General features: G+C 47.8%; 4 protein-coding genes across 6 annotated transcripts in view; 3 read left to right on the top strand and 1 right to left on the bottom strand.

Annotated features, from left to right (window-relative positions):
• The window catches only part of meig1 (meiosis/spermiogenesis associated 1), a 1216-nt gene extending 389 nt beyond the window's left edge, over window positions 1–827 (top strand). The window contains exons 2-3 of the mRNA XM_083692368.1: window positions 310–489; window positions 605–827. Of these exons, the coding sequence (XP_083548494.1) occupies window positions 337–489; window positions 605–739 (288 nt within the window). The 5' untranslated portion in view covers window positions 310–336 and the 3' untranslated portion in view covers window positions 740–827. The remainder of the gene's footprint in view (window positions 1–309; window positions 490–604) is intronic.
• Window positions 828–2002: 1175 nt separating this feature from the next.
• tmem243b (transmembrane protein 243, mitochondrial b) lies at window positions 2003–5497 on the top strand. The gene is made up of 5 exons (XM_083692185.1): window positions 2003–2109; window positions 3772–3982; window positions 4328–4378; window positions 4646–4750; window positions 5147–5497. Exons 2-5 carry the CDS (start codon window positions 3902–3904, stop codon window positions 5267–5269), a joined length of 360 nt encoding a protein of 119 aa, XP_083548311.1. The 5' UTR covers window positions 2003–2109; window positions 3772–3901; the 3' UTR covers window positions 5270–5497.
• A 1204-nt stretch (window positions 5498–6701) lies between these two features.
• On the bottom strand, window positions 6702–14607 carry dmtf1 (cyclin D binding myb-like transcription factor 1). 3 transcript variants are annotated; one of them, XM_083692007.1, is made up of 17 exons: window positions 14552–14607; window positions 12982–13097; window positions 12631–12723; window positions 12020–12105; window positions 11289–11397; window positions 11057–11133; window positions 10640–10797; window positions 10498–10530; window positions 10245–10354; window positions 9874–10102; window positions 9567–9718; window positions 9151–9324; window positions 8936–9018; window positions 8600–8788; window positions 8115–8324; window positions 7799–7895; window positions 6702–7600 (listed from the first exon to the last, which is right to left on the bottom strand). In XM_083692007.1, the coding sequence occupies exons 2-17, from the start codon at window positions 13088–13090 to the stop codon at window positions 7563–7565; spliced, it is 1947 nt and encodes a 648-aa protein (XP_083548133.1). In that variant the 5' UTR covers window positions 13091–13097; window positions 14552–14607; the 3' UTR covers window positions 6702–7562. The 3 variants fall into 3 exon arrangements, with proteins under 3 accessions (XP_083548133.1, XP_083548134.1, XP_083548135.1); XM_083692008.1 differs by lacking the exon at window positions 14552–14607 and adding an exon at window positions 13693–14490; XM_083692009.1 differs by lacking the exon at window positions 14552–14607 and having other exon boundaries at window positions 7799–7871; window positions 12982–14490.
• A 477-nt stretch (window positions 14608–15084) lies between these two features.
• Window positions 15085–19704, top strand: cwf19l1 (CWF19 like cell cycle control factor 1). The gene is made up of 14 exons (XM_083691809.1): window positions 15085–15203; window positions 15462–15546; window positions 15660–15744; window positions 15906–16007; window positions 16096–16310; window positions 16558–16673; window positions 16931–17015; window positions 17120–17275; window positions 17500–17695; window positions 17883–17962; window positions 18076–18285; window positions 18415–18534; window positions 18766–18863; window positions 19075–19704. Exons 1-14 carry the CDS (start codon window positions 15181–15183, stop codon window positions 19217–19219), a joined length of 1716 nt encoding a protein of 571 aa, XP_083547935.1. The 5' UTR covers window positions 15085–15180; the 3' UTR covers window positions 19220–19704.
• Window positions 19705–20010: the final 306 nt, after the last annotated feature.

The following is a 20010-nucleotide window of genomic DNA, read 5'->3' on the forward strand; positions in this document are numbered from 1 at the left end:
TGAGAGGGATTGCACTGACTGTCCTCCCAGTTTAATGCTTTTTCCAACATGACCCTGTCCCTGGCCTCTGTAGCCACTCATGAATCCACCTTATCATATGCCTATTAGGTTGCAGTACAAGTGTCCCGTTTTCACTCTGTTTTTGTATTTTAATTGAATGTACTACTAAATGTCCCTGAAGTTCCCAGGCTGGAGAAAAGTTATTTTAAAATCTAAATCTTGATCTTATTGTCTGTCGGCTATTGGATTAGCTAGTATTCCAGCTAATAGCACATCTCTACATGAGCCCTCTATTTTCTCCTCTGGTAGGTCTGCGGACAACCCCTCTGCAGCACAATGTCCTTTGATGCCTACTTAGATGGCAATGCCAAGCCAAAGTCAATGAGCAGGGCCAAGCAATGGACGGACGAGGTGGAAAACCTATACAGATTCCAACAGGCCGGCTACAGAGATGAACTGGAATACAAACAAGTTAAGCAAGTCGATCTGGTAAAGAACTTGATATTTATTCCAGTGAAAAAAAAAGCGTTAGCAAATCCCAGTTGGATGAAATAGCCTACAGCGTGTTTGTGTGTTCAGACCGGAGTTGTGTCTTTGTCTCTAGATTGACAGGTGGCCTGAGACTGGGTTTGTGAAGAAGCTGCAGCGTCGCGACAACACGTTCTATTACTACAACAGAAAAAGGGAATGTGAAGACAGAGAGGTCCATAAGGTCAAAGTCTATTCCTACAGTGAATAGTGGCCAGCATTCTCTCTTTTTTCCCCGTTTGAAATGACTTTTTTACATGTTTTTGAAGAAGACGTTGTCATGAGGGCAGATCCTCGTCTCAACGGTGGCAGCTGTGTATCCCACTTCACTGAATAAACATGTGAGGCTGAAGGCGTCTTTATTTTTGTGAGCCTGTCAGGGGATCAGGTGTGTGTGTGTGTGTGTGTGTGTGTGTGTGTGTGTGTGTGTGTGTATGTGTGTGTGTGTGTGTGTGTGTGTGTGTGTGTTTAATCAGAAAAAGTGTTTACCAACTCATCCAAGCACCTGCATGACCTCTTGTACGTGTAGATCCTTGGTACAAGGTTTCACATCTAGACTAAACGTAGATAAATTATTGATATGTGTGTGGGAGGATTAGGTACTGGGGCTGTGCACACACTCGTCATGTGATGGAGGCATGAGGGGTGGGATTACAGCAACTGAACAGGAAAACATAAAGCACATGATGCCATCGTTTGCATGTTCTGTAAACCTACATTTATATCTGGTGTGTTCTGTAACATTGTTTGCTCTGGAATAAACCCCTTGGGAATGTTTGGCGTGGTTCGGGAGAGGTGGGATCCCATGTTACAGAATGGTTTGAGAGCTTCTAGAAGTTAGCAGGTAAGATAAACTTAACATCTCAACTCTAGCAGAGCATTAAGATTCTGATTAGAATTATATGGGGTACTGGAACAAATAATCACACTTTCAGTGGAGGCCAACAAAGCTGATTTTTTAGTCTGGTAGTAGGCTGCATTGTAGGTGCTTTTCAATCTAGGAGTAAACTTCATCTCTGTCTGGGACACAGCCCCATAATGTTTAGTGGAATTTCAATGTTCATAATTATTTATGAATCCTGAATTATGGCTTGGCAAAGAAAATGGTCACTATAAGGCTTGTGAAGCGTCCTATCACCTTTTATATAAGTAACTTTAGGACTTCGTCACTCTTCTTTGAATTAGGTCTAAGGTCTAAATACACTCAGACCTACACTCAGTCTATATGTTTTTCTTATTTTTAAAGAAAGCGTTGGATCATATGAAGAAACCACCACAAAATAAACACATACAAAGCATATTATATCTTATATCGTATACATTTGGAATGAGCATAGTGCTTGCTTTAAACTCCTGAACGCAAAGTGAACTTTTCCCTTCCGAATATTAAGTCGGCTCAATCATAAACGGGGCCTTTAAATGAGTCCCATCCCCTTTAATTTCCAGTTGATCCGAATCATTTCGCTCCTGAAGTTTTGTGGACAACATTGGAGCAGTGGCGAAAACGTGTCAGAAGGAGCAATTCAGCAACAGAAATAGCTACATCTGAAATATCATTTCTCATTAGCTATGTTCTGACAGGTGAGTGAAACTGAGATGATGAATTTGGATAAACTTCTCGCAGGTGTTGTTGACAGGAGGAAACTGCAGCCAACGCAACGTCAACGACGGTCTGTCTGTCTGTCTGTCGGCTAACGGACATGCTATCAATAACACAGCTAGCTGCGGATAACAACCCTACTTAACTAGGTTAGATAACAAGCCGAGCGATCTGGTTGATTGTAGCCAAGTAATTATGTTTTATGTCTCTCGTAATTAGCTGAAGCAGCTAATGGTTATAGGACGTTAGCTGGCTAGCGGTTTGCTAACTCTCCTTATTACCTTTGAGGGCACTCAACCTTTGACAGCTAGCTTATGCCCTAGCCTAGCCGGTGTCTTTGAGGAGGTAACCTTTTTAATCACACACTTGACAGTCATTTGGTTGCAAGGGAGCTCGCTTGAAAATGCTTGCTGATCGTTTGCAGAGAGGAGACTTGGTGGTTAACGTGTCGGACGTTGAGACAGAAGACACACGGGTCGAAGTTGACGCCGGTGCCGCTGTTCGTCCAGCTGTCGGTGTCGCTGTCATCACGGCCGGCGAAATGACTAAATGTTGTTTCTTGAGTAAAATTACAATTAATTTTTGTTGCATGGCTTGTTCGCTTAGGTGACCTACTGATTTATCTGACAATGTTTAACCAGTACTGGAAACGTAATCATCATATTATCTCATCTGGGCTAGCTAGCTGGTATTGATCCCGGGACACACCATGGGATGGGCTCCTGATGGTCAGGTGTTGGACTATAATGCAGTCGTTGTTTTTTTAGTTTTTTTATGGCTGAGAGCCTTAGAGTCATGATATTCGAGCTCCATTCATCGTTTTGACAGGGGTTTAGGTAATGGCCTATCTCTCTTGTAGTGGAGCCTTTCACATGACCATAGTCGTGAGATTGTTGTTCAAATCTCGACTATAAAGTAGCCGACTGCATCACAAGGCTACACTGGAATGCATCTTGAGGCCAGTGTATCAGACCGATAAAGGGACTCTTGTTCCCCCCCCCCCCCCCCCCCCCTTGTTCTGCTGAGATCAGCTAGCTCAGTGGTTTTTTTCTGTGTGTGTTTGTTTTTTTTGCTTGCTGAATCCCGTTTGCTTATGACCTAGAATGCAGCTGTCATAAGAGGAAGCAAGCTCTTTGTTTCTCGGTTCTCTATTCAGGGTTCAGAGCCCTGGCGGTTTATTTACGGATTTGGCTGTGGTGACAACTGAGACAGGATGAAGGCAGGAGTCTGGTGTCTGAGTTATGGGTTGAATTGATGGTTCTGACAGCCACGTCACTTCTCATCCCTGTCACGATGTCACAACAGACCTGTGATGGTGACGTAGTGATGTTGAAGGATGTTGTAATGCACCACTGCTCCTCTGAAGGCTCCAGTGGAGAGGAATCAGACTGTATTAGGCTACAGTACCGCTGGCCCACACCCATCATCTCCCCTGTACCTCATCCTGCCCTCTGACTCCCCCTTGTGGACTAAAAAGCACATGAACTGAGCCAAGCTGAGCTGTACCGAAGAAAATGTCAGAGCCAGCACAGCACAGTATGGTTCGGATCGGCCCAGATGGTAGTGTGTAAAGAGTAGAGCTCTTGGAGGATGGGAACAGACCCTCATTGGATGCCCTCTTCTGTTCCTCTTGCTTCCTGCAGGTCAGGGACCTGGTTGGCTGGCACTGTTTCCTCTTCCCTTTGGCCTGCCCCAGCGGAGGCGCTGACATGCAGTTCCACTGTGTGTCCATGAGGTGGTGCTGCTGAGAGCCCTCTACCACCGCCGCTGACCATGGATGACTTCACCACGCGGACGTACGGCACCAGCGGCGGCCTCGACAACAGACCTCTGTTCGGAGAAACCTCAGCCCGGGTAAGGCCTAGACCTCAACGTGTGTGTTGTGTTGTGTTGTGTTATGTTGTGTGTGTGTGGTCCTCTGTGGCTCAGTTGGTAGAGCATGGCGCTAACAATGCTTAGGTTGTGGATTTGATTTCTGCTGGGACCATATATACTGAAATGTATGCACTCACTGCAATGTAAGTCTCTTTGGATAAAAGCGTCAGCTAAATGGCGTATATTATGGTGTGTGTGTGTGTGTGTGTGTGTGTGTGTGTGTGTGTGTGTGTGTGTGTGTGTGTGTGTGTGTGTGTGTGTGTGTGTGTGTGTGTGTGTGTAAGGGTCTCTGCTCAGCTGACAAATGTCTCCTTCTGCTCCCAGGATAGAATCATCAACCTGGTGGTGGGAGGACTGACGTCTCTGCTAGTTCTAGTGAGTAAACAATGGAGTTGAATTTGAGACCCCTTATTTGCCGTATCGGGCCCCTGCGATGTGTGTATGTGTATGAGAGTGTGTATGTGTATGAGAGTGTGAGTGTGTGTGTGTGTGTGTGTGTGTGTTTTGTTTGTTTTGAGATCAGTGAGAAGATCCTCTGACCACAGCTGGAGGGGTTTTGAGATGTTGTCATTTGAGATTAACATCTCAAATGACAAGCTGTGTTGCCCCCTGGCAGACCCCTGGCTGACCTCTGTTTCCTAGGTGACCCTGATCAGTTCGTTCGTGTTCCCTTCCCTGCCTCCGCGGCCGCTCAACATCTTCTTTGCCGTGTGCATCCTGCTGGCCTGCGGCTCCTCCATGGTGCTGGTGAGCTCAACACACACACCAACACACACACCAGCACACACCAACACACACATCAACACACACACCAACACACACACCAACACACACACACCAGCACACACCAGTACACACACCAACACACACACCAACACACACACACCAGCACACACCTCAACACACACACTAGTACACACATCAACACACACACCAGTACACACATCAACACACACACCAACACACACACCAGTACACACCTCAACACACATCAACACACACACCATTACACACACCAACACCCCAGCCAACCCCAACAGTTCTTGATTGCTTCAATTGGATCTGAAAAAGCTTCCCATCTCAATTTCCCCTCTCCACAATCTCCTCTTCTTCTCTCCCTCTCTCCCTCTCTCTCTCTGGTAGATATTCTGGTACCGGCAGGGGGACTTGGAGCCTAAATTCCGGAACCTGATCTACTATCAGCTGGTCTCCATCGTGCTGCTGTGCTTGTGTGCCAACCTGTATTTCCACGATGTGGGGAGGTGAGACAGCCGCGCCATGCCTTACCAACTCACCACCAACGGGACCAACCGTCTGTACCCTACACAAACAATAAGGGACTGGACTTGAGTTACCAAGTGGACTTACCGGACCAAAATGTACTCATGGTACCAAGTGGACTTGGACACTACTCGTGCATGCATGAAGTAATGCAGTAGAGGAGTATTTATAAGTGGCCATGCAGCTGACCCATAGGCTGTCTGTCTGTGACCCTGGGGGGTGGGAGGGGGGGGGGGTTGAGGGTCAGAGGTCGTTCCCTGGCCTGGGTGACCCCTACCCCCCTCCTTCACCGGTGACACTGTAGGCACACATATAGCTCACACAGCAACAGGGATTTGTGGCAAATGTATTATTTCTCTCTCTCTCCTGTTCTCTCTCTATCTCTCTCTCGCTCCCTCCCTCTCTCTCTCCTGTTCTCTCTGTCTATCTCTCTCTCCTGTTCTCTCTATCTCTCTCTCGCTCGCACCCTCTCTCTCTCTCTCTCAGAACATGTGATATCAAGGTTGGGTTCAGTTCCATTTCAAATCCATCAAGTCTGATTTTTTTTTTTTAATCTTTTCCAATGACTGCCAATTTATGCATTGATTGGAGTTGAACCCAGTCTTCTCCTGTGCACCCAGGCCAACTGTAGCACTATGAGAGGGAGCCACACCATTGAATAGCCAATATGCCAAGGAAGCGACACCTGAGAGTACAGAGCTGTGTTTCAATCAGGAAGAATGTGTGTTTGAGACACAAAGATCCCAGAGTAAAGGATCATCACAGGACATTGATCGCTCGATCGCTTTTCCAGGCATTGTGAAGATTTGCCAATTTGTGCTCAAATCTTTGTATCTCGAACACACACACACACACACACACACACACACTGCAATGAGCAACACCTCACGTGACCTCTGGTGATGACCTTAGGATTGTTCAAACCAATTGTTGCTTTTTTATTTAATATTTTATGTAATAAACAATCTTATATCCTGTCTGGCTTTCTCTGCCGTCCTCTCCATCTATCAAACACTCAGGATGCGAGTCAGGGGAGGCTGGTGGAGGTAGAAATTGGAGGACGGGTTCATTTTAATGCATGGAACGGAATGAGGAATGGTATCAAACGTGTTTGATACCATTTCTCATTCTGTTCCATGCAAGTCCAGTTCCTGACACCTCTCCCTCTCAGTTGAATGTCAACTCAATTCATGAAGTGAGAAAATAGTTTCATTTAAAAAGCCTAATTTTCTGTTCATTGAAAAATCCTTCAATTCCAATCATTGAGTTCAACTTGTTTCCTGAATTGATGCAATTTTAATTAAACTAACCCCAACCCTGCTCCACACACACACACAGAGGGCTGTGTAGTAGTAAGCGCACAGATTCTGCATGCTGAAAAAACTACACAAGTGATAAAATGGTAACAAAACCAGTAACATCTGTGAGTTTTTATTCCACAATAAATAAACACAAAATACACATACAAAACATTATGGCAAATTCATTATTGTTTTTTTTCCACATATTGAAAATGATGGCCATGAAACTATGGCAACCGTTAAAAGACTGCAGCCCTGATGATGTGGCTGATCTCTGGGAAAAAAACTGGTTGAGGTGTTCACAACAGAAATACACTGACGTGAGGAGGACTGTAGGGTCTTGTGACAGAGAAACAGATGTACAGGACCAGTCAAAAGTCTGGACACACCTTGCCAAGAGTGTGCAAAGCTGTCATCAAAGCAAAAGGTGGCTACTTTGAAGAATCTAAAATATAAAACATATTCTGGTTTGTTTAACACTTTTTTGTTTACTACATAATTCCATATGTGTTCCTTCATAGTTTTGATGTCTTCAATATTAATCTACAAGGTAGAAAATAATAAAAAATAAAGAAAAACCATTGAATGAGAAGGTGTGTCCAAACTTTTGACTGGTACTGTATGTACTGAAATGTAAGCCAGCAACCATTAGATCCTGGTCTAAGCTCTGTACTGGTCTAAGCTCTGTACTGTGTGGTTGTCTGGTCAGTGGTCAGTGTTGTGAATCATCATCATTCTAATAATCGTTTCAAAGGTTGCCAGAACGGTTGCCGCAGGTGGCATTAACACATCACTTCTGGCAGGGCCCACGGTGATGATGTCACACTCGCTTTGACCCCTGACCCCAGTCTCAGAGGTCACCGGGGGTCAGGTCGGAAACAATGGAGGAGGATCTACTGGAAGTTCCTTCTCAGCTCGGGTCGGCTCAGAAGTGTGAAAATGGTGTCTGTGATGTCATCCTGCCGGACCCCCAGGGCTCAGTCAGACCCCTCCTCCTGGTTCTCCAGGATCGGATCTGAGGGCAGAGAGAGAGAGAGAGAGGAGGGAGGGAGGGAGGGAGAGAGGAGGGAGGGAGGGAGGGAGAGAGAGGGGGAGAGAGAGAGAGGAGGGAGAGAGAGAGAGAGTGTGTATATGAGGAAGAAAGAGTGTGTGTGTGAGAGAATAAAAGAGAGAGAGAGAGAGAGAGTGTGTGTGTGTGTGTGTGTGTGTGTACCTGTCAGAGTGCTGCTGATGTTTGGAGAAGAGACGATAAGCACCGCCCCCTCTGTAATCCCAGAATCAACCACCTCGACAGAGGGAGAACCCAGAACCTGCCACACACACACACACACACACACACACACGATTAGGATCCACAATTAAACATTTTGAGAATTTCGACTTTCTCGACTCATGTCTACATCCTTCATACACTCTAGCAATCTACATGTGTTTAAGTGTACATGTGTTTAAGTGTGCATGTGTTTAAGTGTACATGTGTTTAAGTGTACATGTGTTTAAGTATCCATGTGTGTCAGTGCTGTTCACACCTTGTCTGTGAAGCTGTCTGTCATTGGCTCCTGTGTCTCTGAGATTCCGCCCTCTGAGGGACCAACCAGGAAGTTGTCATCTGGCTCCTCCTCCTGACCGGGCCTCTCTGTCTCCACGACCAGCTCTGATTGGCTGAGATCCTCCTGGGAGGTGTGGTCAGAAGAGACTGTCTGGATGATGACTCCGTCACTGGAGCAGAGACCCTCCGACTGAGGACGGACACACACACACACACACACACACACACACACACACACACACACACACACACACACACACACACACACACACACACACACACACACACACACACACACACACACACACACACACACACACACACACACACACACACACACACACACACACACACACACGTTTACTCCAATGATGTCAGATGTGTAAATTATACCCACACATCTGTTTACGTATGCACATGTCTATACACACACACACACACACACACACACAGTCACACACTCACTGATAGGCTGTGTAGAATGATGTGTTCAGGTGATGAGGGGGAGGAGCTGGCAGTCAGTGTGACCGTGGGATTGGCAGACAGGCTGAGCGGCAGGCCCTGATTGGTGGACAGGCTGAGCGGCAGACCGTGATTGGCTGCTGTCTGCAGGTAGTACGTTCCTGGAGTTCCAGTCGGCTGCAGGTGGAATGACTAGACAACAGAGGAACACACTTAAAATGTGTGTGTGTGTGTATGTGTGTGTGTGTGTGATAGAGTAGTGTGTGTGTATGTGTGTGTGTGTGTGTGATAGAGTAGTGTATGTTTATGTGTGTGTGTGTGTGTGTGTGTGTTACTCACAGGTAGAATCTCAAAGGTCTGCAAGGCTCCGGTGTTGAGTGTGATGGTCTCTGTGTCGCAGGCAACATTGGAGCTGTCTGAGGCTGAGAGAGAGAGGAGGTTGAGCGCACACACACACACACACACACACACACAGACACAGACACACAGACACAGACACAGACACAGACACAGACACAGACACAGACACAGACACACTCTAAGGCCATACTCACAGAGGTGTGTGATCTGCAGGGGGATCTGGACGGGGATCTGCAGGGCGGTGAGGGGGCTTGGAGCCGACGTACTGCTCTCCTCCAATCGGGTGACTCGGATCTGCAGGGAAGAGGAGGGGCTGCCCGGCCCCGACACCTGATTCTCCATCAGCTCCTGCAGTCCTTTCAGTAACACTACACACACACACACACACACACACACACACACACACACACACACACACACACACACACACACACACACACACACACACACACACACACACACACACACACACACACACACACACACACACAATGGTGTTAGGTAGAGCAGGTAGGTGGAATGTCTACGTGCATTTGTAAGGGTTTGTGATCCGACTGTCATGAGGAAGGATTGGGGCGTCAGCGGCAGACGGCAGCTGGGAGGGGCGTACCGTTGAAGGGTAGTTCTTTGTGATTGGCCACGAGCCTCTTGATGCTCCACCACTTAGACCGGAGCCACTGAGGTGACCTCACGCTGCTCCACCCCCCGGCCAGCTCCTCCCAGCTCAGCTCATTCTCATCATCCACCTCCAGCTCTGCAATCCTGTAAACACACACACACACGCACACACACAATGACATCCTAGTCAGGTAAAATCAACAATTGCTCTTATGAATGACCTCAGCTTTATCTGACGAAATGTTCTATATGTGCTTGGTGTTTGTTACACACACACACACACACACACACACACACACCTGTGTACCAGGTTGAGGTCGTCCTCTTTGGTCCACTCCGTGCCCCCGCTGTGTTTCCAGTTGAGGTAGTTGAGCCACTTTGAGCGACACTGCTTCTCCGAGCGCGTGCTCACCAGCTCCGCCACCGACGCCCACGACACGCCCCCGGTCACGGCCACGCCCGGCGACACGCCCGCCAGGTCGTATACCACCTCTGCCAGACGCCTCTCCTCCTCCTCACTCCACTTCCCTGCGCGCGCACACACACACACACACACACACACACACACACAGACACACCCGTAAACACAAGTCATACTATATACAAGTACATACTACTTAGTAACTCATACAGGTGTGTGTGTGTGTGTGTGTGTGTGTGTGTGTGAGACCTGTGTTGCAGGTGTCCTTCATCAGTCTACAGCGGTCTTTGACAGAGGAGGCGCTGCGACCCAGAGCTGCTCCAATGGTGGCCCAGTCGTTACCATGACGCTGCCTCAGCCTGCACGCACACACACGCACACACGCACGGCTTAGACAACAGTGCATAGGACAAAGGCATGACAGCAGGGCTATATGTTATATGTTGACACTATGAACATATTTGAGAGCAGGAAGGAACACATCAAATGAGGTCATACTCACTCTTTCAGTTTGTCGATCTCCTCAGGGGTGTACCTTAAATACAAGAGCACACATCAGAACACACACACGCACGCACACAACATCACAAATTCCCTCACTACTCATAACACTATTAAGTGTGTGTGTGTGTGTGAGTACTTACTTGCCCACATGGTTGCGGTTGTCGTACATGCGAAGCACGCGTCTGTAGACGGCGAACAGCGGCCTGTTGAGACCCCAGGCCACGCTGCGGTAGAAGTCCTTCCTCTCCTCCTTAGACATCTCAAATATGATCTCAGCAGGGTCCTCCATGCCCCGGCCCTGACACACACACACACACACACACACACACACACACACACACACACACACACACACACACACACACACACACACACACACACACACACACACACACACACACACACACCTTTACCATATAGCTAGTAGACCATTTATCTTCAGATAGCTTGAGAGTGTGAGTGTGTGAGAGTGTGTGTGTGTGTTGTGTGTGTGTGCGTGCATCAGGCTTACCTTCAGATAGCTTGAGAGTGTGTGTGTGTGTGTGCGTCAGGCTTACCTTCAGATAGCGTTCTATGTTGCTCATGAGAAGGTCGATCTCCTCCTTTGACCACATGCCCTGCTTCCACTTATGACCTGCACAGACCAATCACACTGTGTATGTGTGTATACTGTGTGTGTGTGTTTGTGTGTGTACTGTGTGTGTGTGTTGTGTGTGTGTGTACTGCCTGTGTTTGTGTGTATGTGTACTGTCTGTGTGTGTGTGTGTGTGTGTGTGTGTGTGTGTGTACCTTTATTAGCCAGTGTGTCTTTGTCCTCCTTGGTGGTGAACCAGGCCTGGCTGACAGGGGACACGTCTTCACTCTTCTCAGGGGAGAGAGAGTCTTCACTCTGCAGGATCTGGACGCACAAGACACACAAGACCACATCAGATCACCACAGACCACAACAGACACCCCATCAGACCACCACAGACCCCATCAGACCACCACAGTCCACCACAGACCCCAACAGACCCTAACAGACCCTAACAGACCCCAACAGAGCCCAGCAGACTTGGATAGACCAACCTAATCCCAATAACAAGGACTCAGACCTGGCCTTAGTGGGAGTGAAGTTACTGAGTAAAGTATTAGTTATCATTTAATTTAACGAAACGACTGCAAGATGGGGCTCAGAATCAGAAGAGAGGAAGAGGAGGAGGAGGAAGAGGAAGAGGAGGAAGAGGAAGAGGAGTAGGAGGAGGAAGAGGAGGAAGAGGAAGAGGAGAAGGAGGAGGAAGAGGAGGAAGAGGAAGAGGAGTAGGAGGAGGAAGAGGAGGAAGAGGAAGAGGAGTAGGAGGAGGAAGAGGAAGAGGAGGAAGAGGAGTAGGAGGAGGAAGAGGAGGAAGAGGAAGAGGAGAAGGAGGAGGAAGAGGAGGAGGAAGAGGAAGAGGAGAAGGAGGAGGAAGAGGAGGAAGAGGAGGAGGAGGAAGAGGAGAAGGAGGAGAAGGAGGAGGAAAGGAGAGAAGCTTGCTGGGTACCTGAATCTGGGCCACACCCTCCTCTGTGATGTCACTGTCGGCCGTGGCGGTCATGGTCACCTCGAAGCTCTCGTCGTTCTCCGACACTGTGTGACATCACACCCCGTCAGCCAATCACAACGCTCAGGGTAGGGCGGTAGGGTGGGAGTGTGGTTGTGTTGTGTGTATGTTCAGTCTTGGTGAGTGTCTGTGTGTACATTAGAGTCCTGCACCAGTCCATTTTACACAACCTGCACCCGACCCGACCCGCAGCAATTCTGCCACAACCCGCTGTCAAGGAGGGCTGCTGCCACAACCTGACCAGAACCACGAGAACTTAACCCAACCCGATCCGACACCCTCAAAAGTTCTTCCAGAAGCAGCAGGAGAAAGACAGAGCAAGGTGTCCATCTCTCTCCGGCAGCGTCCTCATGGCAGAATACACAATGACATTTCAACACAAATATACGGAAATCAATGATTTATTTGGTTGTTATTGTCATTAAAACCGACCACGACCCACAAGATGGTTGATTTCCGTAGACTGCAACCAAACTGTCAAGAATCTACCCACAAACGGATTTATGCAGGACTCTAATGTACATACGTGTGTGTGTGTGTGTGTGACTCACTAGGGATGGTGACCACGGAGAACTGAGGAGGGGAGTCTTGCTGCTCCTCATTGGTCAGACGGAGTCTCTTTTGGATCGGCTCGGAGTCCTCATCTGCTTACACACACACACACACACACACACACACACACACACACACACACACACACACACACACACACACACACACACACACACACACACACACACACACACACACAATAAGGACAGGACCGATGAGATGTCCCTTACAACACATTACATGCACAGTATGTGTTAGTAACAGTATATATGTATACCATGTGTGTGTGTGTGTGTGTGTGTAAATGTGTGAAAGACATGCAGGTCTGTGTGTGTGTGTGTGTGTGTCACCTTGCGATGGGCAGTGCAGTATGATGCTGCCGTCGCTGTCCTGGGTTAGGGTAACAGAGTTGACTGCTTCCAACGTCACGGTCTCCCCCTCCTCCTCCCCTGCACTCATGCTGCCCCTGTGGGTGAGGGATGGGGGTTATACACTCATGCTGCCCCTGTGGGTGAGGGATGGGGGTTATACACTCATGCTGCCCCTGTGGGTGAGGGATGGGGGTTATATACTCATGCTGCCCCTGTGGGTGAGGGATGGGGGTTATATACTCATAAAATCGGCATTTATCAACATCAAAGGTCAATTAAAAGTGTGTTAAAGGTGCAATATGGACTTCAAATAATAACAAAGCATTCATTCACAATGCTGATTTCAGCATTCAAAGCAAGCCCAAAGATGTATGTACCAATCCCAGATTTCCCCTTTAAATGGGGAGAATGTGTGTAAGCACATGCTGACCTAAATAGATCACAGAGCAACATGTCACAGTAAGGCTTCCTTCATCACACCATAGGTGTGAGAGGCAGAGAGTGTGATCATATATGTGGCTGCTTGCTGTTACCTTCAGGTCATCAGTGGTCACGCAAGGAAAGGATTGCGATCACGGTAAGGTTTATGGGTTAGGGTAAGGGTTAAGGGCAGGGCGGGGTGTCCCAAGGATCCCACTTAGCATCTACCACATGGAAATGGTATGGGGAAGCAGGGGCTGGCTCTAGTACCTGTTTCCCAGCCAACTGGCTCCTCCGTCAACTCATAAATGCATGGCTCGAAAGGACAGTAACTACAGTAGTTACGGGAGTTGGCTGAAGCCAAACCCGGCAAGGGAATCATAGTGGGACGGACTGGGTTTCCATCATCATGACAGTTTATAGAATGGGCTCTAGTGGGTGGCTGAAAGTGAGTGGCTGCATCAGTTATCAGTGAACTACCTATTCCACAACCCCTACCCCTTGTATGACGGTGGAGGTAGAAATCAGAGGGTGGGCTCATTGTAATGCATGGAATTGTATAAGGAATGGTATCAACCACACGCCTGCTATGGGGTGATTAGAACGACTTGTTTGTGTGTTTGCAGGTGAGTGCAGGCGAAGGGAAGCAGACAATGCGAGGAATCCACTTCTGACAACAGAAAATGAATTGTAGCCACATAGTGGTGCTGCTGTGCTAGCTCGGTAAGTCATCAGCACGCAGCGTTCATGGATTCCGCCCGTAAAATGGACAACGTCGGTGTCAACATGACAGGCTTTACTACAAGCTATGCATGATAAGACGGGTCTGTGGGTGGGGAGAATTAGACGGCAAATTAGGCTGATGCCGGTGGTGCTCTGCAGCTAGTCAACCATGTAGCATCGTAGCTAGCATGGCAGCTTACTAGCCAGCTAAATGAAAGAAGACGAAAAGTCTTCGACGCCATGTTAGTTCAGTCGGTGAAGCTTATGGCGTCGATGCAGTCGGTCGTTATTGAAGCGCTTTATTCAATGCAGCGCCTTTTTCACAGTCCATTTTTCCCGGCTCGGCCCTTTGACGACACAGAGCCCCGAACAGAAAGTGAATTTTAGGTTTGATTTTGTTACTTACTTCCTGTTTTGGGTCCGGGCACTTCGGAGAGACCAGGATGGAGGCAAATGCCAGGATGAAGGACAGCGCTGCGGAGGGCTGACGGTGGCCAGATAAAGGAGGAGCAGCCCAGCCACATCAGAACATTACGTGGGCCGCGACAAATTAGGATATTCGTTTACGACTACACATGATAAACATTGAGTTGTGTGTGTGTGTATTTGCATGTGGACGTGTTGCATAGCAGACTTTTAAAGCCAAGCGAGTGAAATGTTTCAAATGTATATGCTTTAAGTATACACTCGAGTTTGCCAATCTGGCAACCTTGGAGAATGAAGTGCATCGTTATAGTCTTCCGAGTAGAAACATTTCAAGTCTCACAATTAATATAAACTCATTATCCTTTCTTAGCCGAAACATTTTTGGAGGGAGAATACACTTTTGTAGATAAATTAACCACCTGTACAATGGATTGTGTTTCGGTGTAATTTTCTCAAGAGATGCAGTCATTTTTAATAATAACTTCGATAGGTCCGCTATAAGGTATCGGATGAATATTATCGACGTACAGTTCAATGCAAATGTTTTAGTAGCGAACTAATTTGAAATTTGTAGCTGGGTAAACACCTGGATATTGGACATTTTACGGAATGGCAGAGCAGCCTTTGAGAGTGTGAGCTAGCGTCCACTAATATCTTAAATGGTCATTTTGTTTAGGTGGTGAAAAGAACTGTGATTCACTTGCTGATTTGTGTCTTGTTAGCTAATGTGTCTTGCTTGCTTTGCTAGTCAGCATGTCTTCCCTACGGTCTAACGTTACCTACTGTACTTCCATCAGTAGCATTAGTAGTAGCTAAGGTATTTTCTACTAGAAAATAGGTAGTTTAATTGCCACATGCAACTAATCTATTCCCGAACACTTTTATTCCAGTCTAGCATGTGGGGACGTTGAAGGAAAAGTTAACGCTGTGTTTAACCGTGTGCGGACCATCCAGAAAAAGAGTGGGCAGTTTGATGTAAGTCGACGAAAAAACTAAAAAAACGCTGGATATGTCAGTGGTCTGTCTGTCATCGATGTGTCCGTCACTTGCAGACAGATAATGAAACGCGTTTCACGTTGTCTCGGCAGCTGTTGCTGTGTGTGGGAGAATTCTTTGGCACCTCACCAGAGGCGGAGGCAGAATGGCAAGAGTACAAGTCTGGAGCCAAGAAAGGTAATCATAACGGACTCTTAAAAACCCAACGTCTAAAGATACCTAACTGTGTATAGCTGTGGCCGCCTCCGTATCAGTTGTTGATTTATTAACAGTTCATCTCATGACATGTTAGTTTTTCGGAGTGTTGATTGGAGTCCGTTCTCCTCCTACACCGCTAGCCCCCATCCACACCTACATCCTGGGAGCCGCCAGCCAGAAGACAGCGAAGTTCTTCCCCAGCGCTGATGGCTGTGAACTGGCTGAGAACATCACCTACCTGGGTAAAAGTCTGCCTATGGAACTCCGCTAGTTTATCACATGCATTGTTTGACGCTTTGACCCTGTAACCGTGTGTGTGTTCGTCCTCAGGGCGTCGGGGGGTGTTCACAGGGGCGTCGGGGCTGCAGATAGCGTACGTGAGCGGGCGAGAGGGGAACGAGGAGCCGGCGCCAGCTCACTGCTTCACCCCTAAAGACCTGGGCGCCTTGTTGAGTCCGCTGGTCAACAACTCCAAGTTCAGAGGAGTGGACATCCTGCTGACCTCCCAGTGGCCCAGAGGAGTCTGGCATTTCGGCAACAACCCTGTGAGCACCTCGCTACTCCCTGCTAAGCCAGTCACCCTCTGGAAATGTCTCTGCTATTAATGGATTGTTTGTGCTATTGATGATAAATTGTTTCTGTTATTGATAAATGTGTGTGTTGCATGCATCGTCAACATGTATTTGGCTCAGTGGTCATGCGTTTGTTATGGAGAGACAGGGGATGGTAATAACAATAATAATAACACAGGGACAGTGTGTTTATTACTAATCTCACCCCGTTCTTCTGTAGGAAATGAACACAAAATTCTGTGGAACGAATTCTATCGCAAACCTGGCAGACAAACTAAAGCCTCGGTATCACTTCTCTGCAGTAGAGGGGGTTCACTATGAGAGGCTGCCTTACAGGTACATCATCTATAACTGAGACTGTGTGTGTGTGTGTGTTTGTGTTTGCTAGCTAATGTGTCTGTGTGTGTGTGTGTGTGTTTGTGTTTGCTAGCTAATGTGTCTGTGTGTGTTTACTAATGTGTGTGTGTGTGTGTTTGCTAGCTAGCTAATGTGTCTGTCTGTGTTTGCTAATGTGTGTGTGTGTGTGTGTTTGCTAATGTATTTGTGTGTGTGTGTGTGTGTGTGTGTGTGTGTGTGTGTGTGTGTGTCAACAGGAATCATGTGGTCCTTCAGGAGAACACCCAGCACGTCAGCAGGTTCATCGCCCTGGCCACCGTCAACAACCCCGCCAAGAAGAAGGTGTGTATAATACAATGTGAACATTACACATTGGAAAAAAAACCCGTCAATAATAATAATAATAGTACTAATATGCAAAAATAACGTTCTGCTGTTCCCTGTAGTACCTCTATGCCTTCAACATCGTCCCTATGAAGAGCATGGAGCCCTCAGAGCTGGTGAAGCAGCCCCAGGACGTGACTGAGAACCCCTACCGCCGGGCCGGCAGGGAGAGGGAGGAGGGCCGGAGGCCCGGCTCCCAGCTTCCGGGGGAGGAGGAGGTATGCAAACAACAACCACCTGGTCTTCTTCCTGTCCTCCAGCACTGTGGCTGCCGGTGGCACTGGTTCTCATTGAAGGTTTTACTTAAGATGACTGCGATGTGATGTTGATTCACTTGCTTGAGACAAATGTGTGTTTGTCTTTGATCTCTCTCTCTCTCTCTCCCTTTCTTTCTTTCTTTCTTTCTTTCTTTCTTTCCTTCTTTCTTTCCTTCTTTCTTCAGGAACCGGCCTCTCAGTTCTTCTTTGACATGGGCAAGAAGCAGGGTGGCGGGCACGGGGGGCGTGGCAGGAAGAGGCCCTCGGACGGAGACAGGCAAAACCAGGGACAGCCCTGGGAGGGAGAGCGGCGCAACCAAGGGCAGCAATGGGACGGAGACGGGCAACACCAGGGGCAGCACAAACAGCCCCGTAGGACCCGTGAGTCTAAGCCCTCTAAGCCACCTCAGGCCTGTAACAGATGCAGTAACAGTGTTCTGTGAGGTCCCTTTACATCAGCTCCATGGTCTAAGCTCAGGGGGGAAAGCCAACCTGTCTGTCTGTCTCTCTCTCTCTCTCTAGTCCATCCCACTCACTTCCACTAATGAACCTGTCTCTCTCTCCCCAGCCCAGCCCACTGGTCCTTGCTGGTTCTGCCTGGCCAGCCCTCAGGTGGAGAAACACCTGGTCATCAGCATAGGCACACACGTGAGTGTATACAACACACACACACACACACACACCACACACACACACAGACACATTATTGTAATGTACAGGAACTAACTAAACCTGTGTGTGTCTTCTCTCTCTCTCCACAGTGCTACTTGGCCCTGGCTAAGGGCAGTCTGACCCCTCAGCATGTTCTGGTGCTGCCCATTGGCCATTACCAGTCCGTAGTGGACCTGAGCGCTGAGGTGGTGGAGGAACTGGACCGGTACAAGATGGCCGTCAGGAAGTTCTACAAAAGCAAAGGACAACGCTGTGTTGTCTTTGAGAGGAACTACCGCAGCCAGCACCTACAGCTGCAGGTACACACACACACACACACACACACACACACACACACACACACGTCTCTCACACACACACACACACACACACACACACACACACGTGTCTCACACACACACACCCGTATTAACCCTATCATCCTCTAGGTGGTGCCAGTGCCTGCAGATAAGTGTACTACTGAGGACATCAAGGAGGCCTTCATGGTGCAGGGGCAGGAACAGCAGATGGAACTGATGGAGATACCTGAACACTCAGACCTCAAACAGGTACACACACACACACACACACACACCTCCCTCCCTCTGCTTACATATCCAGAGCCAGTACAGAGCCTTGTCACTTAACTAGACCCCTGAGGTTAAAGTTCAGTTCATTCTCTGTTATCATTCCGAAGGGACATTTGCAAGCCAAAGCTGTTCTGTTGAATATAATAAAGATTGCACTGAATGGAACCCTTGTGACACTGTGTTAACTCATGTTCTGTCCTCCCGGCTCAGATTGCTCCTCCTGGGACACCGTACTTCTACGTGGAGCTGGACTCTGGGGATAAGCTGTACTACCGCATCCAGAGGAACTTCCCTCTGCAGTTCGGCAGGTCAGCACCCAGGGATGCTATGCTATGCTAACTGTACAGATGATGTGATGGTGTCCGGGAGCTGTCCCATATTGGACTCCCCATTTTGGGTTCTATACAGATTCTGCTGTATGGGGAATAGTGATGGTGATGTCGTGTGATATTACCTTATGACAGTAACTAACTGTGTGTGTGTGTGTGTGTGTGTGTGTGTGTGTGTGTGTGTGTGTAGGGAGGTTCTGGCCAGTGAGGCGGTGTTGAACATTCCCACGCGTGCCGACTGGAGGGAGTGTAAGCAGACCAGAGAGGAGGAAGAGGAACTTAGTAAAAAACTACGTGATGACTTCCAGCCTTTTGACTTTGCCCTGGAGGACTGAGACACACACACAACAAACTGGTCTACACACACACACACACCACAAACTGGTCTACACACCACAAACTGGACTACACACACATACACCACAAACTGGTCTACACACACACATACCACAAACTGGTATCCACACACCACAAACTGGTCTCCACACATCCACACACACACACCACAAACTGGACTACACACACACACACACATACACGTTTCCTTCCGGAGTCTGAGCGTCAGTGCTCTGTTATCTCCATGTGAAGATGCATATTTGCTTTCAGTGGCTGAATCAGCATCTTTCTCACGATTTCTTTTCTAGATGTGTTTTTAATCAGAGATATGGACCCTCCTGCCTACTGTTTTATTTCTTTAATTCGACAAAAAAAACATGATCTGAAGCGCTATTTTCTCAGTGTGGGGATGGTATTTTGTTTGTAAAGAAGTGTCCTACTTTATTCTGTACATGGTTCTGGATTAAACTTTGTATTTTCTGTATTATTGTGTTATGTATTGTTGGGAGTTGTGTGTGTGTGTGTATATTATATTACTGTGTATTGTGGTCTTCATTGTCCACCACCTGAATGCTTCTCTATAGTCAATAGGAACATGATAACAGTAGTTTGTTCGTAATCTCTGAGTGTTTCACTTTTCACAACTCTGTCTTCACTAAACATGAGTTTCATCTGCTCTGAAATGTTTACAGAGTGGCGCAAGTTGACACAGTGGCACAGCGCCCCTCTCCCACACAGTACCAGTCAAAAGTTTGGACACACCTTCTCCTTCAATGGTTTTTCTTTCTTT

This window comes from Argentina silus (genome assembly GCF_951799395.1).
Source record: "Argentina silus genome assembly, chromosome: 20".
NCBI lineage: Eukaryota > Metazoa > Chordata > Actinopteri > Argentiniformes > Argentinidae > Argentina > Argentina silus.